The sequence below is a fragment of the Podarcis erhardii genome (genome assembly GCF_964252035.2).
Source record: "Podarcis erhardii genome assembly, chromosome: 7".
Classification (NCBI taxonomy): Eukaryota; Metazoa; Chordata; class Lepidosauria; order Squamata; family Lacertidae; genus Podarcis; species Podarcis erhardii.
Genome location: NC_138511.1, coordinates 45441839 through 45463510, shown reverse-complemented (window position 1 = coordinate 45463510; position 21672 = coordinate 45441839). Strand labels below are relative to the sequence as shown.

At 40.9% G+C, this 21672-nt stretch overlaps 1 protein-coding gene across 10 annotated transcripts in view; it reads left to right on the top strand.

Moving 5' to 3' along the window:
* NFAT5 (nuclear factor of activated T cells 5) overlaps nt 1-21672 on the top strand; it is a 65322-nt gene that overhangs the window by 37288 nt on the left and 6362 nt on the right. For 3 of the 10 annotated variants that reach the window (XM_081871776.1, XM_081871771.1, XM_081871775.1), the window contains 10 exons: nt 918-1482; nt 6183-6375; nt 7675-7865; nt 11185-11357; nt 12398-12532; nt 12727-12779; nt 15098-15230; nt 15624-15701; nt 17762-17907; nt 18997-21406. In XM_081871776.1, the coding sequence (XP_081727902.1) occupies nt 918-1482; nt 6183-6375; nt 7675-7865; nt 11185-11357; nt 12398-12532; nt 12727-12779; nt 15098-15230; nt 15624-15701; nt 17762-17907; nt 18997-21406 (4077 nt within the window). The other 7 variants (XM_081871777.1, XM_081871778.1, XM_081871773.1 and 4 more) reach the window with 4 other exon arrangements.

Sequence of the window (21672 nt, the reverse complement as noted above, 5' to 3'; positions counted from 1 at the left end):
AGTCGCAAACAGATATCTAATTCTTAGGCCAGCACCTACCCTGGTAGTTATTTAGCCATCAACCCTAATAATGTTCCTTTTGCTGAGACATGGGCTGCTACTTATGCCATCAGTAATGCTGGGTGGCTTTAATTCGTTTTATATTTTTATGGACTTGAAGTAACACATAAGGAGGTGACTTGATCATGCCTCTTCCATTTTCTTACCAGCATGCTCTGATTTCAAATCTCAGTTGAATAAATTTTTTTAAGCCATAAATGGTGATTGGTACCAGTTCCATTTTGTTGCGGTTAAGTTATTTTTGTCTTTCATTTCTCATTTAATAGTTAATATCTGGAATAATGAGCAGCTCTCTTCTCATTTATTTTCTCATATTTTTATTCCAGGATTTGCCTCTGAAGCAGGGAGTGTCTGCATTAAAAATGACCTGTAGTTCTCTGCTTCATAGGTTAGAAACTTATTTTAATACTTTGTGGCTAAGCACAGTCCCACCTTTTTCAAAAATTTCCGATGCTGGTTGATTGGCATGAAATGTGGCCTAAAAGCACTGACACATGTCTTGCATTGGGGTTCCTATCATTTTAGATAAAATGGCTTAAACTCATAGTCCAGCTGAGGCAATAAAAGCGCCCTTGTTTGCTTACAGCTTTTTTATGACTTAAAGAAAATTTAAAGAAAAAAAGTCTGATTGCCACATGCACAAAAATGGAAGTATCATTTGGACACTTTTCAGAATACTTCTGTGTTGCTTAAGCCTTATATCACTTGAAGTGTTTAAATTCAAAAACAAGCCAAATTCCAAAACATTCATTTGGGGGAAAAATCAGTTCACTAATCACATTACTTCAAAGGGACTGCTATAGCCAGCACAGTTGGGATCATGTACCCTGTATTTACTTCTGAATTGTACACCGCAGATGCTTCTTCAGCTCCCTCCTCTTCCTCCATGGGCGGTGCTTGCAGCTCCTTTACCACCTCTTCCAGTCCCACCATTTACTCTACCTCAGTCACTGACAGCAAAGCTATGCAAGTGGAGAGCTGCTCCTCAGCCATGGGGGTAAGTAACCGAGGGGTAAGTGACAAGCAGTTAACCAATAACACAGCCCAGCAGCAGCAACAACAGTCCACACCGAAGAGGCACACAGTCCTGTACATCACACCACCACCGGAGGACTTGCTGGACAACAGCCGGATGTCCTGCCAGGATGAGGGGTGCGGATTGGAATCTGAGCAGAGCTGCAGTATGTGGATGGAGGATTCCCCCTCCAACTTCAGTAACATGAGCACCAGTTCCTACAATGATAACACTGAGGTGCCACGTAAATCACGTAAACGAAATCCAAAGCAGAGACCGGGGATCAAACGGCGAGATTGTGAAGAGTCAACCATGGATATCTTTGATGCTGACAGTGCCAAAGCGCCTCATTATGTCCTTTCTCAGCTCAGCACGGACAGCAAAAGCAACTCGAAAGCAGGAAATGGGTTGGTATCTGCCTTTAAGTTCTATCAACATATGTTTAAAAAACAAGCTAAAAGCATTACCTTAATTTTTCCCTAGTGTTCAGCTCAGGTTCACACTGAGAAATACAGGAGAGGTGATAATCTGGAACTAAATTCAATGGTTTCTTATGCTAAAATGCAAGGTTTACATATGAATATATATTCTAGTCTGATTTAGCAACTATTGAACTAATCTGTCCTGGAATTGTTGTCTAGCTCTTCCCTGTGGAAACTGATTAGTGAATAGGAAGCTTTTCAATAAAAGCATGTTAAAAATGTAATCCCTGAAGCTGAGATCGGCTCCTCCATGTCTTCCTCAACAGTACCATACAAAGCTATTTATAAGGGATCTGCACTTCGCCTACTTCTGTTTCACTCTCTCCATCAATTAAAGACAGCTGATTTTGATCTTATTATATTAACACTTACTAAAATGTTAAAATATGCTGAACCAAATTTGTGTTCCATGTCACTTCAGTTATGTATTTGATTTTTCAGAAATAAATCTCTAATCCTGTTTTGCTGTGTGCTTCTCGGTTGTGTGTGTGTGTGTGTGTGTGTGTGTGTGTGTGTGTGTTGCTGTTGTTGTCTGTAGTCATGTCTGGGTGGTGGTTTCTCATCTTTTCCACTTCACACTTTTCACTTAACTGCATCTCAATTTAGAAATAGTGGCTTGGATCCAAAGGTCCTGCTGCATGAGCAGAATACAATTCCACTCATAAGGTTGTATGTGTCACTGTTTCTCTCCATCTGCAACCTCAGTGTCAGTTTAAAACAGGCTACAGAAGGATAGAGTACCTTCAGAGTAGAGAGGTGAGTGCAGTTGCCTGAAGAATCTCTCTCTCACACACACACACTGCTCATACAGGGGAATATTGGGATCCAAGTGATTGCCCACTGGTTTCCAGTAATGTTTATTTTTGTAGCTCATAATAAAACAGTGGGCTTATTTTATTTTCTGTATGTGTTTGTGGTATGTTCACAAAGCTATCCTTAGGTTGGTGAATATTGTGCAGATAGGAAACACCTTCCCATCTGTAGGAAAATCACCTTCAATTTGTGTACACTTTGTTGTTCCAGTTCCATACTTAAAATATAACTTTGTAAAGGTAGATTATAATAAACTCTACAGAGTATATTTTATGTTGCCACTGCAGCATTGTTATAATTTGGTATCCTTTGCAACAAAGCAGAGAGTTATCCTCGGACAAAGGTGATTAAAAACTCAGAGGACAGACATAAAGTAAAATGTTTTATGCTTGTCTTGCAAATTTCAAAATTGGCAAGCATTGCCAGAATTTATTCAAACTAAAATAGATACAGGGAAGGTTTTCTTAAAGTGGTGAGTTCTTCAAAGAAGTAAGTTCGGTTTCTTGAGATTAACAGTGTAATCCTATGTGTGTCTATTTGGAAGGAAGCCCTATTGGGTTTGTTTTTGGCTTACTCATTGTGGCTTGTTGGAGTGAAACAAACCATGCTCCCTGCTTTGGAAGCAGTGCAAAGTGAGGAGGAATTGGTGTTTGTTTCCTTGGCCCATAAGCAGAGAGAAGCTAAACAGGCCTTTTTAGGTGTGATCATGGTCAACCATTAACCATGGTTTACTCTGTTGCACAAGCAGGGCTGGTGACTTGCTCAAGGACTACTCATTGAGCTTCATGGCTAAGCAGAGGTTTGAACCTAGACAGGTTTGAACCTCAATATAGTTTTCTTTCAACAAGGTGGTACATGGAAGAGTAGTGCAGCTAGCCAGTAGCATTTATAGTAATAATGATAATATAACAGAAATTATTGTTGTTAATTTATTATTATTCAAGACACATATCTGGAGTCATCCTGAATAGCTCAGTGCAAATGTTGCCATCACAAAAGGCAAAGTACTACGATGAAAACAACTGTGTTTGACTACTAGAGGCATGGTTCTGGTTTTCATAAAATACCTGTCTAACCTACTGGACTTTATATTAACCAGTAGCACCTAAGTAAAGTGTGTATTCAGATTTTAGATCCCTGGACATTGATGAGAAACGGGAAGAGAAGGAGTATTTAGCAGAGTGACACTGTGATGACCCCTTCAGCATATAGAATTTTGGAGAATTCATAGAAGGCTCTTAAAATGCCACTGTCAGTTTCTCAAGGATGAGAAGGAGAAGTTCTAGTTGTGCAGTTGATTTATGCATACTGCTTATGAACGAGCAGATTTAGGTACAAATTGTGAACACAGATTCTTGTTTACTGTTTTATAGGCCTGCCGTCATGTACTTGAAACTCTCATGAGATTTAAAATATTTATTTTATCCAGACCTGTCCTCAAATGCAAAAACCGATTAAACATCTTTTTAAAAATAGGTTTTCGTACAGCTGCTACTTTTGCTAGACCAGGGTTAGTCAACCTTTTTATACCTACCGCTCACTAATGCATCTTTCTTGATGGTAAAATTTCCTTACTGCCCACCAGTGCTCGATGGAAGGAGGATTCAGCTTGTGCCGTAGAACCCCCTACCGCTCACCTAGAATCCTGAAATGCCCACTAGTGGGCGGTAGGGACCAGGTTGACAACCCCTGAGCTAGACTATAGCTAAACATAGAATATATCTTACCTGCCAAGTACCACTGAGAGAGTTTTTTCATGCTTAGATTCTATTTGTACATTAATTTGTTACATAGCAGTGTTCCACACTGTGCGTGAAGCCTGGAGAGAAGTCCTAAAATAGGGTTGCCAGGATTTGAGTTGTGGTTTTTTTTAGACAAACCCCAAAGTTGTTGAGCTTTTCTTTTTCATGAAAACACAAAAGAACCCACGATTTTTTGATTGAGGTAGAACACTTATCAGCATTAAACACATTTTTCTCAGGGCCTTTTGGTAGCAGAAGCACAGTGGTGGATGCAGGTTTTATGGCATTCCAGACTAGTACAGCAGACATTTCAAGCAGTGTTTTCTATGAAGCTTTACTAACAAAGCTTAAAGTACTAAAGTACTAAGTACTAAAAGATCCGTAGTGCTGGAAATAGCCATGAAACTCCTGTGTTGATTATGGCTGTTCTTGAATGATTTTCCAGGCCTTTGTGGGCTGAGATACTGAGGTCCTGATGTAGACTTGTTCTACCTTTCACAATGCTGTATTATGAGAACTGGCTTAGGGCTGCCCATGCCCCTGGTTTGATGTTATGGTGCACATGCTGGTGTTCAAAAAAGAAGACGTACTTTTTAGTTCACAGAGGACAAGCTTGAAATATATGTAGGCACTCAGATCTGCAGAGCACACAATTCATTCCCATTCTCCCTGTGAGCCAGTGAGGACTTGTACAAACAGAAGCCCACATCAAGGATAGGGCATGTTGAAACAGCATTCCTAAAAATCTTGAAGCTAGGGATGTCCGAAAGACAGTGCCCTTTGGGGGCCTTCTTCAAATTGGTTTCATTTACAATGTTGCTGGTTAGAGGCTGAGCCGTGTTGCATGTATTACTTCATTAGAGCAGACTCAGCAGCTTAAAGAGATGGTTCTAAAAGAAATAAATCAGACTGATCCGTCACTATATAGTGTCTGTAAACTTGAACTGCTGCAAGGTCAGGAGCAAAGCAAGCCTTTCCTTTTACCACTGAAATATTTCTCTTCACCTTGGATGCTACACAGAATGTACATTAGCAACGGCTAGATGCTGTTCTGTCTAATCTACTTCTGAAAAGGGCAGAGGCCCCTTTATTTGTGTTGCAAAATAGAAAAATGTTTAATCAGGTCAGTCCATGAGTGGCTCCCCCTCCTAAATCTGCATCATTGTAATAAAACATTTAATGTTTTCAGCCTGGTGAAGATTGATGTGCAGTGTTTTATTATTTTAATAATTGCATTTACGCTACAGGAAAAAATGTAGGCACAATTAATCATATTTTAAGTGCCATTGATTTCACTGGGAGAGTTACTTATGCTCTCTTTAATTTGGTGGAAAGTTTCAAGTGCTGCTGGATTGGGCCACTTGTATATAAGGGGGGGGGGACTAATGGACAGTGAAGCAAATGTAATCTCAGGACACAAATAAGTAGCATCCAGCAGCCATGTGGTCTGGGATATGGCCTGGATGCCCAGAATATAAATAGTTTTATCACAATCAATATAGTCATTAAAGGAATATTGTATTTTAATAGTCCTAAAGTGGATTTATTGGCCTAACTATATCCATTTCAAAATTCATGTTTCACTTAAAGAATACAGGATTTTGCATATACAATGTGAGTTCTGCTCAGCTGTATGCATTTCATTACATAGTCTAGGGATTTACAGTGACCACTGGTCAAAATGGTTATAATTAGTGACGAAAGCATGATGAACAGTTTTAAGATGGCTGCCATCTCATGCCAGCTGACTGTATTTATACAGGTATTTTTGCCTAAATAGCAGTGTGCCTTTTTCTTACATTCTTACGTAAAACAAAGATTAAAAGGGCTTAAGTTTCAGGCTATATGGTTTAGTTACTAAATTTCTGTTGTGAGTACGGTACATGAAACCACACACCCCCTTCTACATTTCTTCCCAGTTTGCAGTCTTGCGTTGTGATTTTATATTGGTAGATTTAAGTATGGCCCAGATCTGTGTTCTTTTCTCTTCCCCCTTCCCACCCCAGTTGTGCTTGTTTTTTAAAGAAAGCCTCTGGTAACTGAAATCACTGGTCTGCTTTAACTCTTTAGAACATCAGAAACCCCAAAAACAACTGGAGGCAAGAAGAGTCCTATGTTATGTGGTCAGTACCCTGGTAAAAGTGAAGGCAAGGAGCTGAAGATAATGGTGCAACCAGAGACACAGCACAGAGCTCGCTACCTAACTGAGGGCAGTCGGGGCTCGGTGAAAGACAGAACACAACAAGGATTCCCCACCGTAAAGGTAGGCCAATTCAGTTTTTGGGGTGGGCCAATTCAGGAGTGTGCTGCCATTTATGGTAAGTGAAAATCCAGTTCTTCACCCCCAGCCAAACCTGACTCCAGCCAAAAGACAAACATACTAGGTCCTCCAGGGCTTCATGGGTTTCCCTGCAGTGACAAACTGTTGCCAGTGCCATGGTGTGTTTTTCAGCACTGATGTTGTCATCCTAAGTTTTAAATTGCACTAATTTAGAATCTGTGTATATAGTTCCATATTTCTCAGGGATGTGGCTTTTGTGTTGTTTGGAGAGTAGAGGTCTGGATGTTTCTTAGTTTAGTACAGAGCAGCCTTTCTTGTTGAGTGGAGGATGTGTAAATATAGACCAATAGCTGCTCTCAGCAATTAACAGTTAAATGAATGCACAGAGCACTGTCTGTGGGGCTGTTCATCAGAACTAGGCAAGCTGTGATGTAGTGCATCAGAAAAAGGTGTGAGGAAGCCCTCAACGACTGTGTTAAAACTGAATGGGGCTCTGTGCCTACAATGGCTTTCTAACTTTTAGCCTGGAGTATGGACAGACTTCTGGGACATCAATGTTTAGCCCCACAGTGCACCAAGGAATTACAAAATGCTACTAATCCAGCTGGTGGGGAAATCATTGCTTTTGTGGATGTTAAACACTTAATAGAACAAAAAATAGCATGGATTATTTGGGGAGAGATATTTCAATCACTTAACTACATCACTTTCTGAGCAAATATAAAGTTTGAAAGATGTTGTATCCTAATAGTATACAGATTGAATGCTTTTATATGGTTTTGTGCATGTACAGTTTCTGAAGAATTTATAATCTAGAAGTGTTTAGGACTGTTTTGTGATGAGGTGTTTCTGTATTTTATAACTACATGTTTAGAAAGTCCATTAATTTCTAATAGGTTTTTGAAAATGCCACTGTTTCTGAATGGATACATAATTAAATACAATAAACACACTGGAATAAAGATGAAAGGATTTCAGTTTGGGACTAAATTGCAGATTTGTTGTTTATAAGCAAGGATTCTGATTCCTGCTTGATAGACTCAGGGAAGTATAACTGAGATACTGCATAATTAACTGGAATTAAATTGGTTTAACATAGCCTGCAACAACTGAAGAGTTGAGCTGTTATTTTGGAAAAGAGAAGACTTTCAGTGCACCACTGGGTTTTAACACTAACTAGTGTTTTGATGTTCAAAATACCTTTACATTGTAATATTTGCAAATTATTTGCATTGCCTGTTGTAGTCTATTAATGCTTTCCTGCCTGTTTTATGGTTGTAGCTGGAAGGTCACAATGAGGCTGTGACACTGCAGGTCTTTGTGGGGAATGACTCTGGTCGGGTGAAACCTCATGGATTCTATCAGGCCTGCAGGGTTACAGGACGAAACACCACACCCTGCAAAGAAGTTGACATAGAGGGTACCACCGTCATTGAGGTGGGCTTGGATCCAAACAACAACATGACCTTGGCGTAAGTCACTGTTTTTCACTGTACTATTTCTGGGTCTCTCAGTGATTCTGTAGCAAACATATTTCCTGCTTTGGATTACGTGACAATTTAAGGTCCCTTTCAGCTCTTTATGATTCTGTATCTACTCAGATCAGGCATTTTTAATTGCAATAAAAGGCAGTAAATCTGGGAACTACTTGAATATACTTAAATTATTTCCTGTACACTGGCCCCAATCTAGAGCTCTTGGGATTCTGGTCTGCACAAAATGCATGTAGGCAGACACTTTCGTGTCAGAACGCTATATGCACAGCATTTCAGTGCATGTAACATCTCCTACTGCTGAAGTTAATGGGGCAGCCCCAGCTTGCCTAGAAATCTGTGAATGTGGAGGAGCCTTTCATGTACCAACACAGTGGTACTTCTGGTTACGAACTTAATTCATTCCAGAGATCCATTCTTAACCTGAAACCATTCTTAACCTGAGGTACCACTTTAGCTAATGGGGCCTCCCGTTGCTGCCGCACCACTGGCGTGCAATTTCTGTTCTCATCCTGAGGTAAAGTTCTTAACCCGAGGTACTAATTCCAGGTTAGTGGAGTCTGTAACTTGAAGTGTTTGTAACCCAAGGTACCACTGTACATCTTAACAGCTGAACTGGACTACTTGCCAGCATGTTGGATGCTAAAAGACAGTCTGCTCCCTCCTTTGCTTAGGCTGACACATTGTATACAATTAAAACTTTTAAGACCATGTATATAAATATAATGTTTATAAAGCATTTTAGATACATGGAAATAAGATAGAATATGGCATATTATTCCGAACACTTAGATCCTTCTTTTTTAAAAACGACAACAAATAACTGATTGGCAAAAGTGACATTGTAGAGACTCTTCTTGAAAATGCAGCTCTCCCCACTTTTCATTGTCTTGTGGGGTGTTTTTCTTTTGACAGCTGTAAGACAAGGTAGGTGGAAGGCAGGACTAAAGTATGCCTCCCCAGTTAACACTGTGAAAGCTGCCAGTGAACTGATGGCAAGGCTAGGTGAATGCATCAGCTGTGCTCTTGTCAAAATGCTCTTAACTGGGCTGCTATCTGAAACTAGCAGAGTTTTGTAAGATGAAGTGCTCTCACAGTGCTGGCTCAGTAGCAGTGACTCTGCTGATGAAATAAACAATGCTGTCTTTCAGTGAGCACAAAGCTCTTATAAACTGTCTGCCATGTGGAGCTTTGTGTGTGTGCACTAGGAAGTTTTGTATTGCTTGTGACTTGGTCAGTCTCAGCTTCCGTAATGGGATCTGTATTTTGACTCCCTCCCTAAAATGGATCAACCTTTTAATTTAAAAGCTGTTGTGGTCTATTGATGGGATACAATAGTGTATTAAGACGAGACCAGATCATTCCTCACCTGTTGGTCCATGTAGCTGGTTTTGAGCTAGGCCTCATCTGTTGAATTGTCTGAAGTGGGAAGAATTGAGACCTATATTACATGATCCTTTTTGTGAAGACCAGTTAGATAAAGATTTGCCATTTCCTGCTTTGATCATGGGTAGGGCTGGATGTGGGGGCAGTATCAATGAATAAACCTGCAGTTTAAACTCCATGTTTATTTTGACATAGCTGCTGTGGCCCATAGACTAGAGGCAGGTAACACAAAAATTTTGTCCAATTCTATTCAGATGTCAGCGCAAAGCATTTCCCCCCTTTTTGCTTGGGCTTTTTGGCCCTTAGTTTGAAGGATTTCTGGCCTCTTGTGGGTGGGGGGCAGGGTCTGGACCTGTCCTTTATTTGTATAGATGTGAGTTTTTTATTGATGTGATTATTTTTATTGGTTTTAGTATTTCTGTTCATGTTCACTTTGAGCCATTTTTATGAGTAAAGTGACTAATAAATATTATTAATAATAATGTCGGCATGATAGTGTAGCTTGAATTTTTTCAAATACCTGGTGAATAAGAAGTACAGCAGCTTTGTACTTCCCTCTACAGCATTTGAAATGAATTTTCTGCGGCCATCTTTCTCCTTACTGGGTGGGGGAGTTGGGTGGGGAAAATGCAGAATGTATATACTGGGAACCAGAGAGAATAATTTGAATTGAAAAACTTTTTCACTTCACTGACGAACTGATTCCTTAGTTCATTGTTTTCTCTGTTTGCTTTATGCAAGCGAGAGATGCAAAAGAGTCTCAGAATAGTGACTGGTTGCTCTAGTGATGAGCACTCAGCCAGCCAGCATAATTGGGTTGTCCAGATTCATTGCTCTTCCTTGTCTGCCACCAAATCTGATCTGTGAGCTACTGATGCCTCAGCTGAATCTGAAGTGCTACTGCCATCTTTTGCTTTTCTCTAAAGATGCTATTTTCCCCTCTGGTATATTTGAATGCATTAGCCAACTCTCTCTGAATATTTAGGATGAATGCATTTTATAACAAATGTTATGGGGAGGTAGCATTTAGGTGGTTATTTTAGTTTCTGAAAAAATATATTTTGGAAGTATTTGGCCATAATACAAATTGCTTATTTTGGCCATTGTTGAGGATTCTTGGGTCATGTCTCTTGTTTTTATTTGTGCCAGTTGCATGACAAAGCTTAAAATTATTTCTGTTTTCAAACTATTGTACCAAAGAAATTTGTGTATAGGTTTAAGAACCCACCTGTAGCTGTTCTTTGTTAGAGGCACATTGCATGGAAGCCAAATAAACTTTGCCTAAAGCAGCCTCTTTTGGATTTCACACTTCCGTAGTTAAGATTAATTTTTTTAAAAAAAAAAATGTATATCACCCTTCAGCCAAAGATCACAGGGCAGTTCGCAGCATAAAAATAGAAATTGAAAATACAAAATACATAATAAAAACAAAAACAAAAAACCAATACCCCCCTTCTCACAAACACATTTAAAAGAACATTTTAGCTACCTTGAACAACATGCAAAGTGATTGCTTGCCATCCTCTTAACACACCTAGTAGGCAAGCTGCTGTGCCCCCTTTTTATGGGAGAGGTGGAGAGAGACTGAAAATGAATTTCCCAAGGCCAGCAAGTGACTGTTTGCCTTAGCAGAGGTATTAGCACACACCCCTCTCCAATTTAAGGCTTGCTCTTTTGACAGTAGCTGTTGCTGCAGAGCTTGGAGGTGAGGGAGCTTTTTGTGGCTGCTTCCATCATCTTTACAGCTGTAGAGGCACATGCATCTGTAGTGTTTATATGGGCAACTCTCGCTTGGGTTAAATACCCATGTGCCAGGAGACCTAGGAAGCTTGCTGTTTTACATACCTTGGCAAAACTTAAGTGGCCTCTTTGAAAGCAAGTTGGGTAGGTAACTTTAATCTTGTGTTGCTAGGGTGGACTGTGTTGGAATACTGAAACTGAGAAATGCAGATGTTGAAGCTCGAATAGGCATCGCTGGCTCCAAGAAAAAAAGCACTCGGGCCAGGCTAGTGTTCCGTGTTAACATCACTCGGAAGGATGGTTCCATTCTGACCCTGCAGACGCCGTCCTCACCAATTCTGTGCAGTAAGTTGTAAAGTCAAACTCTGAGTTCCATCTTGCTGGGGCTTTGGGTCCCCTGTTAATTCAGTTGCCCTGCATTTCATTTTCTGCTTTAATAACAAAATAGAATGAACAACCCAAATAAGCCAAATAAATTGCCTAGACCTTAAACAAACTTAGTTTTCATGTGTGTCTGTGTTGCTAGGAGTCCTCATGCTGCTTTAAATGAAATTACTTTTTCTGTGTAGGCTTATAGCATATCTAATTGGTTCCCTCATTGATCTATTTTCAGTGTTAACCAAAACTTGGGTGTAGGGGATCTGGTCTACATCCAAATTAACAGTGTGCCCTGTCAATCCACCAAGCAGTGCACATAGTTGGAATAGGAGTGTGGCATGTATCACAGGCAAAGAAAAATTACTGTTTCTAGCCTGAGATAGCCTGCTTCTGTGGTTTGAATTATTTGTTGCTGGCTTGAGGCTTAAAACTACAGTTGTGTTTAAAATGCCAACTTTTTGCATCTGGGCAAAATGACTAACATTTGCGTAATATTGATATAGAGCTTATTTGTATTTGGAAACTTGCTGAAGACTGTATGTACATGTCCAGCCAATTGTTATGGACCTTGTTGTGAGACAAATTTTAAAGGCCACTAAGATGTTGTATATGACAGTTGGTTGATTTTTTAAACCCCTTGCACTAGCCCATTTATAAAAGAGAAAACCAGTGCTATTTTACTTCAGTGTTACCTAGGGGGGAAATGCTATGATGAGCACATTCTAGTAGACTACAGTCATGTGCCAATTCCTAGGAGAGTTGTGCTGTGCTTTTCTCTGATGAATTAAAGGATGGGCATGCTTTGCTACACCCAAGCAGACTCTCTGTAAGTTCTGCTTTCCTATATGTCATGCAAGCCAAATGACCAGTTCCAGATTGAGACCTTGGGAGATGATGCCAACTTTTTGCACGTTGTCAGTTAAACCACTTAGAAGCCCATTTTGGCATTAAGTTGCAGGTGTGGGGGTTTATATAATAAATATGCCTTCTCTTTTTTCAATTTGTAGCTCAGCCAGCTGGTGTACCAGAGATTCTAAAGAAAAGCCTGCACAGTTGTTCTGTGAAGGGAGAAGAGGAAGTCTTTTTAATTGGCAAGAACTTTCTGAAGGGAACAAAAGTGATCTTTCAAGAGAATATGTCTGGTGAGAACCATACATACATACTCAGGCTGAGAATGGAGGTGAGGGGTGGGGCGACCATTGTGGATGGAGTTGGGCTAACGACTGCCTCTGCAGGTAGCCAAGGAGGTAGGTGGTTCCTGTGACCAGCTTCCCTGACAATGAATAAACTTAGCTGAGCTTGTGCAGTAATTCTACTCTCTTTTGCTTTCAAACAGATGAAAACTCTTGGAAAGGGGAAGCAGAAATTGACATGGAGCTGTTTCATCAGGTACATGCTTTTTAAAAATGCACAGAAATCCAGATGTAAAATCTTCCTTGTTCATAGTTGGGATACAGTTGTTCATTTATGCCTGAGGAATTGGTAAAGAATTTTTTCTCTTCTCATATATTTGGAAGGGAGGATTTTGAAAGCATATATGAAGTTGAAATACGAGTTCCAAGCACTTTATGCCCAAGTTTAAAAAGGTAAATTTGCTACAAAAGCTGCCTTCATGTGGCTCAATTTTTTGTCAAACAATCATATGACCAACAAACGGGATCAATCTTCATGGACAGATATTTTGACATAAATAGTATCTGGCTGGGTCACCTTTTTGTGTGTGTACAAATAGTTTGCACAAAGTTGTCATTTCTTCTCTTACTCCCTACTCCTTAAACCCGAGTTGCAAGACTGTGGTACATTTCACATTTTTTCACAACCTAAACAGTCTCTTCTCTTTCATGTAGTGGTAGCCATTGCAGCCTTTAACCACAGAGATTATGTGAGTGAGCACTATACTTGTTCTGTTTATCAGGGCAATTTCTTTCTCCACTTCCCGCCTCTGCCCTGCTTGTGAGATACAGAACAGCAAAGGTTTCTGTGCAAGCAGCAATCAGTCATTCCTCTTCTAGGTGTGCTGACCCTCATTTTGGAAGTAGGATGATCAAAAATTGGCTTTTGTGCAGCTGCTACTATAGGGACTGCTATAAACAATGGTTAACTCTCTTCTAGTCTTCTAATGATGGGAATCCAAACCCAAATCCATTGTTGCACTAGGGTTAAAGATGCATTAATTATCTCTTCCTTCAAGAAATCTTACTGTCACCAAAACATTTTGAATCCGTAAAGTTAGAATCTTAATATCTTCTCTCTTTTTACAATGCTACTTTATGGATTCAAAATGATTTAGTGATGATCATTTCTTGAATTAATGGAGGATAAGCCTATCAATGGGTACTACCGATGATGGGTGTTAACTTCTTTCACTACCAGAGGCAATATGCCTCTTGACTACCAGTTGTTGGAGAAGGTGGTTGGTGAAAGTACTGTTTCTTTTATTTAGTTAGAAATTTTACAAATTGCTTGATCAAAGTTTTTTCCAGGTGGTACACAAATAAAATTATATATAAAGCATGGTTAATATCTACAAACCAAGAAAAACAAATATACATAATACCATCATTAATTAAAAACAAAGATAAAATTGTTGAAACTTTTTTTATTTTAAAAAAAGGTAACCATATAACATGGCTGTTGTGCTCACGCCCTGCTTCCCATGGAGGCATCTGATTGGCCACTGTGAGAACAGGCTGCTGGACTAGTTGGGTCAATGTCTGATCCAGCAAGGTGGTGATTATGTTTTTAAGAATCTAGGGTAAATACAGTTGACAGTGGAAAAATATCTAGAGCAACCTTTCTCAACCTTGGGTCCCCAGATGTTGTTTGACTACAACTCCCATCATCCCTAGCTACCAGGACCAAACAGACCAAGTTACTATTAATTATTTCTATAAGATTTTGTGATGATAAAGTACCCAAATAAAGATATGATTACTTTTCTATTTTGCATATATGTCATATGCTATTTACTACTTAAAAACAGAAATATTAGTTCCCAATATTTCTGGCTATGATTTAATTTTATAACCTGCTGTTATCATGGATCATAAATTGAGCTTAGATTTTTGTTGGGTGAGGAAATTATTTCAGATCTAGTCACAAATAATGCAGATAAACTGCTGGGTATTATGTCTGCCTCCCCATCCCCAGCATAGTTATCTATAGAATTTCATATCACAATATGTGGTAATGGCTGTCAACTTTGACAGCTTTAAAAGGAGGCTAGACAAATTAATGGAGAATAAGGTTATTTGTGGCTAAATACTACCTCTGGTCTGCTTCAGAATACTACTAGTTGCTGCGGAACCTCAAAATCACCTCCCTGTAGTTTTTTCATTGCTGCCACTGCACAACCTAAGTCCCTGACTGGCATTTTGGTGGATGAGCAGTGGAAGCTATAGCAAAGCAAAACAAGGAAACAGTGAGTTGCTGTTTATGTGCAGGTTTTCTGAAATTAAGAAGATTGTAATAGCAGAGATAGGAAGATTATGCTGAGTAAAGACTTTTCTCCTGTGTGCTCTCACTACTGATAGGTATGTTCAAGAGATTCAGCTTTACAACTTGTAGCTGGGTAGATTTCCCAGCAGATCCTTGGTACCTCCAATGCAATCTTTACTTCTTATGATTAGGTCTTGTAGTGTTAGTCTGTGAAGATATAAGTTGGTAAGGTGTCTGCTCTAACATATTTTTTTTATTTATTTATTTAGAATCATCTAATTGTGAAGGTGCCGCCATATCACGACCAGCAAATAACTGCCCCGGTTTCTGTGGGGATCTATGTGGTGACCAATGCTGGAAGATCACATGACATACAGCCATTTACTTACACTCCTGATACATGTATGTTGAAAATGATGAAGCTGTAGAGATGGCCCTTGGCAAATACTTCTGCACAGTTTTTCTTGTATTTAATTGTTATATCATTGGAAGAGGCTGAGGAAGAAAGCAAGACTGTTGGGTGGGCAACACCTCTTGCACTACTTGACCTGATAGCTGCACACCAGGGACTTGCTCTCATTCTTTGAAGAGAGCCTGTCTCTCTGAAGCTTGAAGGGTTTATGGGAGGAAGATGAGTTTGGGGTACACTGTATTACAAAGATCTGAGTTAAGGTCTCCCCCACCACTGCGCACATGAAAATAGAGATAAACTTTTAAAATGTACCTTTCACCTTACGGGGGAACACTTTGCTTTACATCTGTTCTGAAAGTCAGCAGTGTCTTTTGCATTTGCAGCTGGTACTCTGAATGTGAACGTGAAACAGGAAATACCCAGTCCAACCCAGCCTTGCTCTTTTGATGATGCTATCAAAGGTATCTAATTCTTAGCAGTGGTATTAATCTCTTTGAGTTCTAACTTACACCAATTTTCTGCAGACCTTTCAGAGAGATTTTCGTAAGAGCTTTATTGTGATCACTAATTAAGAGTGTAGTCCTTTGCATGTCACCTCAGAAGTAAATCGCTTTGAGCTCAGTGGGGCTTACTCTTAAGTAAGTGTGCATATGATTGCAACCTAAGACTCCTGGACGCAGAGACAGTGGTATATGCTGGGGCTTTAATCTTGCAATTACTCTAGTGTTGCTGTTTCTAATACATATTAATTCCACAAGTGGTTAAAAGTCCTGACTAAACATGAAGTTAGTGCAGATAACTTGCTAAACTGTTTCATGAAAATGTTGACATAAGAGTTGTATTGCTAGTGCAAAGCTCACCACTCAAATAAAAATAGAGAATAAATTATTCATAGTACTTGCTTTGCAGTTGTCTTTACTACTCTGTGTGTACTATAGTGGCAGGCCCTGTTGGTTTGTGTGCTCTTACTAAGTGAATTGTTTGCTGAAGCTAATTAAGTTTCAGAAGCTGCTCAAGAGCATGTGTTTTTGAAGCAAAGCAGCATAAATAGTAAGGTCATGAGTTTGTCAGGCTTCCAGGGCTGCAGCTGGAAAAGATTCAGCATAGCTGTTCTGGAATGTTTCCAACTCACTAGGAACAGGAGATGTTCTCATACATTCACTGATTATTTGTCGATTTAGCTCAGCAGTTTCTACATTGATTGGCAGCAGTTCTTCAGAGTCACAGACGGGATTCTTTCCCAGTCCTACCTAGAGATGGTGGGGATTAGACCTGGGACCTTCTGCATGCAGAGCAGCTACCATTGAATTTATGACACTTCTCCAATCTTGGCTTCAATTTTGCATTTGAGTGTTTCCATTCGGCTTGTTGTATGTGTAGGGCATATTCGTTCTTTCTCCAGAACTAATTTATGTATTGACCAGTATAATTGTGTGACTTGGCCTACATGAAGTGTGTGATGATAAATGTGGCAGTGTTGTACTTAGTTTGTTCTTCATTATGCTTTGAGTCAAATATTTCACCCACTTTTATGTGTGCAGGATTATGTTTTTGATCCCAATTCATCCCTTCTCCTTTCATTGTATCAGCCTGGAATTCTTGCAGTTAATTACATATGCTTCATCAGTCACAGTGAAATGCTGATGCCATTTGGCTCAAACAACTGGTGGTCATCACTTGCAGGCTTGTACAAGTTGTTTGTTGGATTATTTCCATAGAAAACTATTCTTAAGCTGATAAAAGACATTTGCTAATTACTGCTATTTCCTTCATGCCCTTATTTTACTACTTTCACCTTTACTTAAAACCCTTAATATAAGCAAGAAGTTGAACATTTGATGTGTTCTGGCAAAAGCTGATGCAATTTGAAAGAACAGAATGGGGAAACTTGGTGGCTTGCAAATGGATGGACATCAGAGATCAGGGTGATTTTTCCTGTAATAACAACTTTATGGCTCTTCAGAAGATGAGCTGTCGCTCAGTGGTAGACCATCTGATTTGTATACAGAAGGTCCCAGTTTCAATCCTTGTCACCTCTAGGTAGCGCTTGGAAAGTTTACTGTCTGAAACCCTGGAAAACCATTAGTAAAGCTAAAGTACTGTAGATGGACTAATGGTCTCACTCTGTATAAGGCAACTTCCTAGATCCCTGTTTGGTAAGGAGAGCTGAAAGCATCAAGATTACTCTTTCCATCAAATTACTCACAAAACAATCTTGTAGCATCTTAAAGATGAACACACTTACTGTGGAATAATGGGCTTGAGATCACTTTGTCAAATGTGAGTTGCCACATGGCCTTGTATTTGTTGTAGCATACTAGTATAGTCCTTGTCATATAGGGACTTATTTTACCAGATGTATTACCCTCTCTGTGGCAGTGCTATGTATTCAGATGCTTGTTGCTGTTTACAACCTAATTTCTGGAGAGTGGAGTGGTAGCCCTAGCAATTAGTCCTCTTATTCTCAGCCCCTGTGGCTATCCTTCAGGACACCAGTAAGATTGTTTGTTCTCTGCTGCAGTGAACACCAGTGGCTGTAACCTGGACAAGGTAAATATTCTTCCCAGTGCCTTGATAACGCCACTCAGGCCAAACAGTGTGATCAAGAGTGAAGAGGCTGCTCCCATGGCACTTACAGCTGAAAAAAGGGCTCCTCCAGTCTTTAAGGTAAGTGGTGGCATAGAGAGCTGGTGATGGGGGGGGGGGGGGTTCTGCAAAACTTTTATTTGACAAAACTTTTATTAAAAGATCAACTCTACCCCTCAAGTTAATGATCTTTCAGACACGAGCTTTCCTCTTCCCACTGCTCTCTGAGCCCAAGAGTGTCTGGATTATCATTTTGCTAATGCATACCATGCTGAGTGCTGAATGGTTGGTAAAACAGCATCCACCACAGCCTTCTTTTGCAACCTAACTTGTTGCAGCTGAAACAAGATGTGGTGTGGGTCTTCCATTGAGTGCTTTACTTTGATGTTGAACCAGTCAGTTTCACCCTTCTGACAAAGATAATCACATTCCTGATTCAGGGATTTGATATCTTTTTCTTGGGCTCTCTTGATTTTATTGTGATCAACTACAAATCTGTGGTGAGCTGTGGTGGGCTGATCAACAGCATATCTAATGCCCTGCATAGCAAAATTATTTATTTCTAATATGTTGTACTCTGTCTTTTTATTCAAAGTGGAAGGTGTACTTGATTTTTCTATTGCCAGTTCATAACTTCCATCATTTCCACCTTGGCTATTATTCATTTCTATCAGCCAAAAAAATTATTTCATTTTATGGTATTGAAGCATCCTGCTTACTTCTCTGCTTATATTTAGTAAGCCGCCTTCTTGCTGCTTGTGCTTTTTTAATTGTCCATTATGCGGGGTCATATATAACTGCAAGTACTTGGCAATCATTTTTTATGATATTCAATTTTACACACATTTTTACATATTTTTTATAAGAAGCTAAAAATTATTCGAAGTTGTACAAAAACAAAAGGTCAATATTTTATGTAGTTAGTTGCCAAGTAAAACTAAATCATATTAATTTAATCAAAATATCTTTTGAATTTCCAAGTCATTTTACAACTTTTAAGAATTTTTGGAATTTGTAAGTTGAAAAATTCAACATGCCTTAATGGGATAGGGATCCAATGTTGCAGTTGGTGTGGTTTAAATGTTAAACAGTTTTCAGAGTGTTGTTTCATTGAGGCACCATGCAAGCTTATGATTGTTCTGTCTTATTACTGTGTGCTTTCCCCCTCAGGCAACAAGTGTAGTTGGACCACCCCAAGCCACATTGGAAACCAACATGTCCAGTATATTGGGCAATGGCACTTTCTCCTCTTCTGCTTCTCACTTAGCACCAGAGAGTGAAAATCAGCAGCTGCAGCCAAAGGTATATACTCCAGAGGCAATGCCCTCCCTCCAGGCACAGGACCTTGCCCAGCCTGGCAGCTTCCCTGCAGGTTCTGGTCCCAATCAGCTGCAAAACAGTGACACCTTGTTGCAGCAGGCATCCCAGTTCCCCACCAGGGAGTCCCAGCCGAGAGAGGTGTTGCAGCCAGACAGTGCAGTCATGACTTTGTCTCAGTTGACAGAGGTGTCCCAGCAGCAGTCACCACTCCAGGAATCGGCACAAGTGTTGCAGCAGCAGATGTCGTCAAACCTTTTCTCATCTGCCAGCAGTGTGAGTCAGCTGCAGAACACAATTCAACAACTGCAAGCAGGGAACTTTCAGTCTAGCACTGCCAGCAGCAACCATGGAAGTGTAGATTTGGTCCAGCAGGTCCTGGAAGCCCAGCAGCAGCTGTCCTCTGTCTTGTTCTCTGGATCTGACAATGAGGATGTTCAAGAGCAAATCAATGTAGAGATTTTTCAGCAGGTTAGCCAGATCCAAAATGGAGTCAGCCAAGGGATGTTTTCCTCCTCTGACACTGTCCATTCAAGGGCTGAGGACCTTCTCTCTGGGAGAAGTGAGAATGTCCATCCACAACCTGAAAATTCTTTGTCCAGCCAGCAGCAGCAACAGCAGCAGCAGCAACAGCAAGCAATGGAGACTTCTGCAGCTATGGTGATTGAGATTCAGCAAGGCCTCTGCCAGGCAGCAAGTCAGATGCAGTCTGACATGTTCTCAACCTCCTCTTCGGGAAATAGAAACATCCAGCAGTCCCCAGTGTACCAACAAACTTCTCACCTGATGGGTGCACTGACAACAAATGAAGACATACAGATGCAGTGTGAGCTATTCTCACCCACCAGTGTTTCTGGTAATGAAGCTGGTACTCCATCGCAGCAGCAGCAACAGCAGCAGCAAGTGGTGCCTGCCAATGGCCCTTCCATGTTTCAGTCTTCTGGCTCTGCCGAAGGTGAAGAAGCTCCAGGTCAGACCAAACAGATGCAGAACAATGTATTTCAAGCTATGGTTCAAATGCAGCACAGCGGGGAGAACCAGGCGCAGGTCAGCCTCTTCTCCTCCTCAGAAAGCATGATGGCTGTTCAGGACAATGGAACACAGCAGCAACAGCAGCAAACCGGGAGCCTCTTTCAGCAGAGTGGGGAGTTGATGTCTCTCCAGTCTGGAAGCTTCTTGCAGCAGGCTCCCCATTCACAGGCTCAGCTTTTTCACTCACAGAGCCCTATTGGGGATGCTCAGAACATCTCGCAGGAGACCCAAAGTGCTCTCTTCCACAGCCAGAGCTCTGCCTCTTCCTCAGAGCAGCTGCAGCCTCCAATGTTCCACTCCCAGAGTCCCATGGGTGTGGTTCAGGACCAGCAGGCAAGCAACCTATTCCTTCCCCAGAGCTCAGTTGCACAGGAGGAACAGATGCCCTTCTTTGCCACACAGAATTCCATTTCTCCACTGCAGACATCTGCCAATGCTGAGCAGCAGTCGACATTCCAGCAGCAGCAGGCTCAGCTCTCACACCTCCAGAGCCCTATGCTTGCCCAAGAGCAGTCCCAGCAACAGCAGCAGAGCATGTTCCAATCACAGGTGCCCCAAAACCAGCAAGGAGCCATGTTCCAACCACAGCATTCTATGGTGGCTCTTCAGAACAGCACACCCTCCCAAGAGCAGCAGCAGCAGAATTTGAGGTTCAGCAATCAGAATTCCATGGGTCCTATGACATCTCAGAAGCAGAACATGATGTACAACCCAAACCCTAACCCAATGGCCAGCCAGGAGCAGCAGCAGCAGCAACAACAACAACAACAACAAAGCCAGTCTCTCTTCCACCCACAAAGCAGCATGGCACCAATGAATCAGGATCAGCAACCCATGCAGTTTCAGAACCAGAGCCCAGGGTCTAATCAAGCTGAGTCACAGCAGCAGCCTGCCTTATTCCACAACTCACCCCAGATCCAGCTAGTTCAAGGATCCTCCAGCTCTCAGGAGCAACCTGTCACCCTCTTCATATCATCGACTTCCATGTCTGCCTTGCAAAACAGCATGAACCAGCAAGAGTTGCAGCAGCCCCCCCTCTACTCTTCCCCAAACAATATGGCTGGCATCCAGGGAGCTTCTTCACCCCCGCAGCAGCAGCAGCAGCAGCAGCAGCAGCAGCAGGCTGCTTTGTTCCATAACACACCTGGAAGTGGTTCCATGAACCAGCTGCAGAACTCCTCCGCTTCATCTCGGCAGACCTCTGGAATATTCCTGTTTGGCATCCAAGATAGTAAGTACAGAATATCCAGAATTGTCACTGGCTAAATTTTAGTGCTTTCTTCCCTTTGTGAAGCTTGTGTTGGAGGCCACATCTGTGCAGCTGTGAAAAACTATCTAAAATTGTGTTGAATTATGACTTTCTTTGTAAAACCCATATAATCTGGGAACACACTACAGTGTTAACAGCAATTTTGACATAGACTGCTTGCAGTCTAAAGCAAGGATGAGGAACTTGTGGTCCTCCAGATGGAGTTGGACTCCAACTCCCCCCATCAG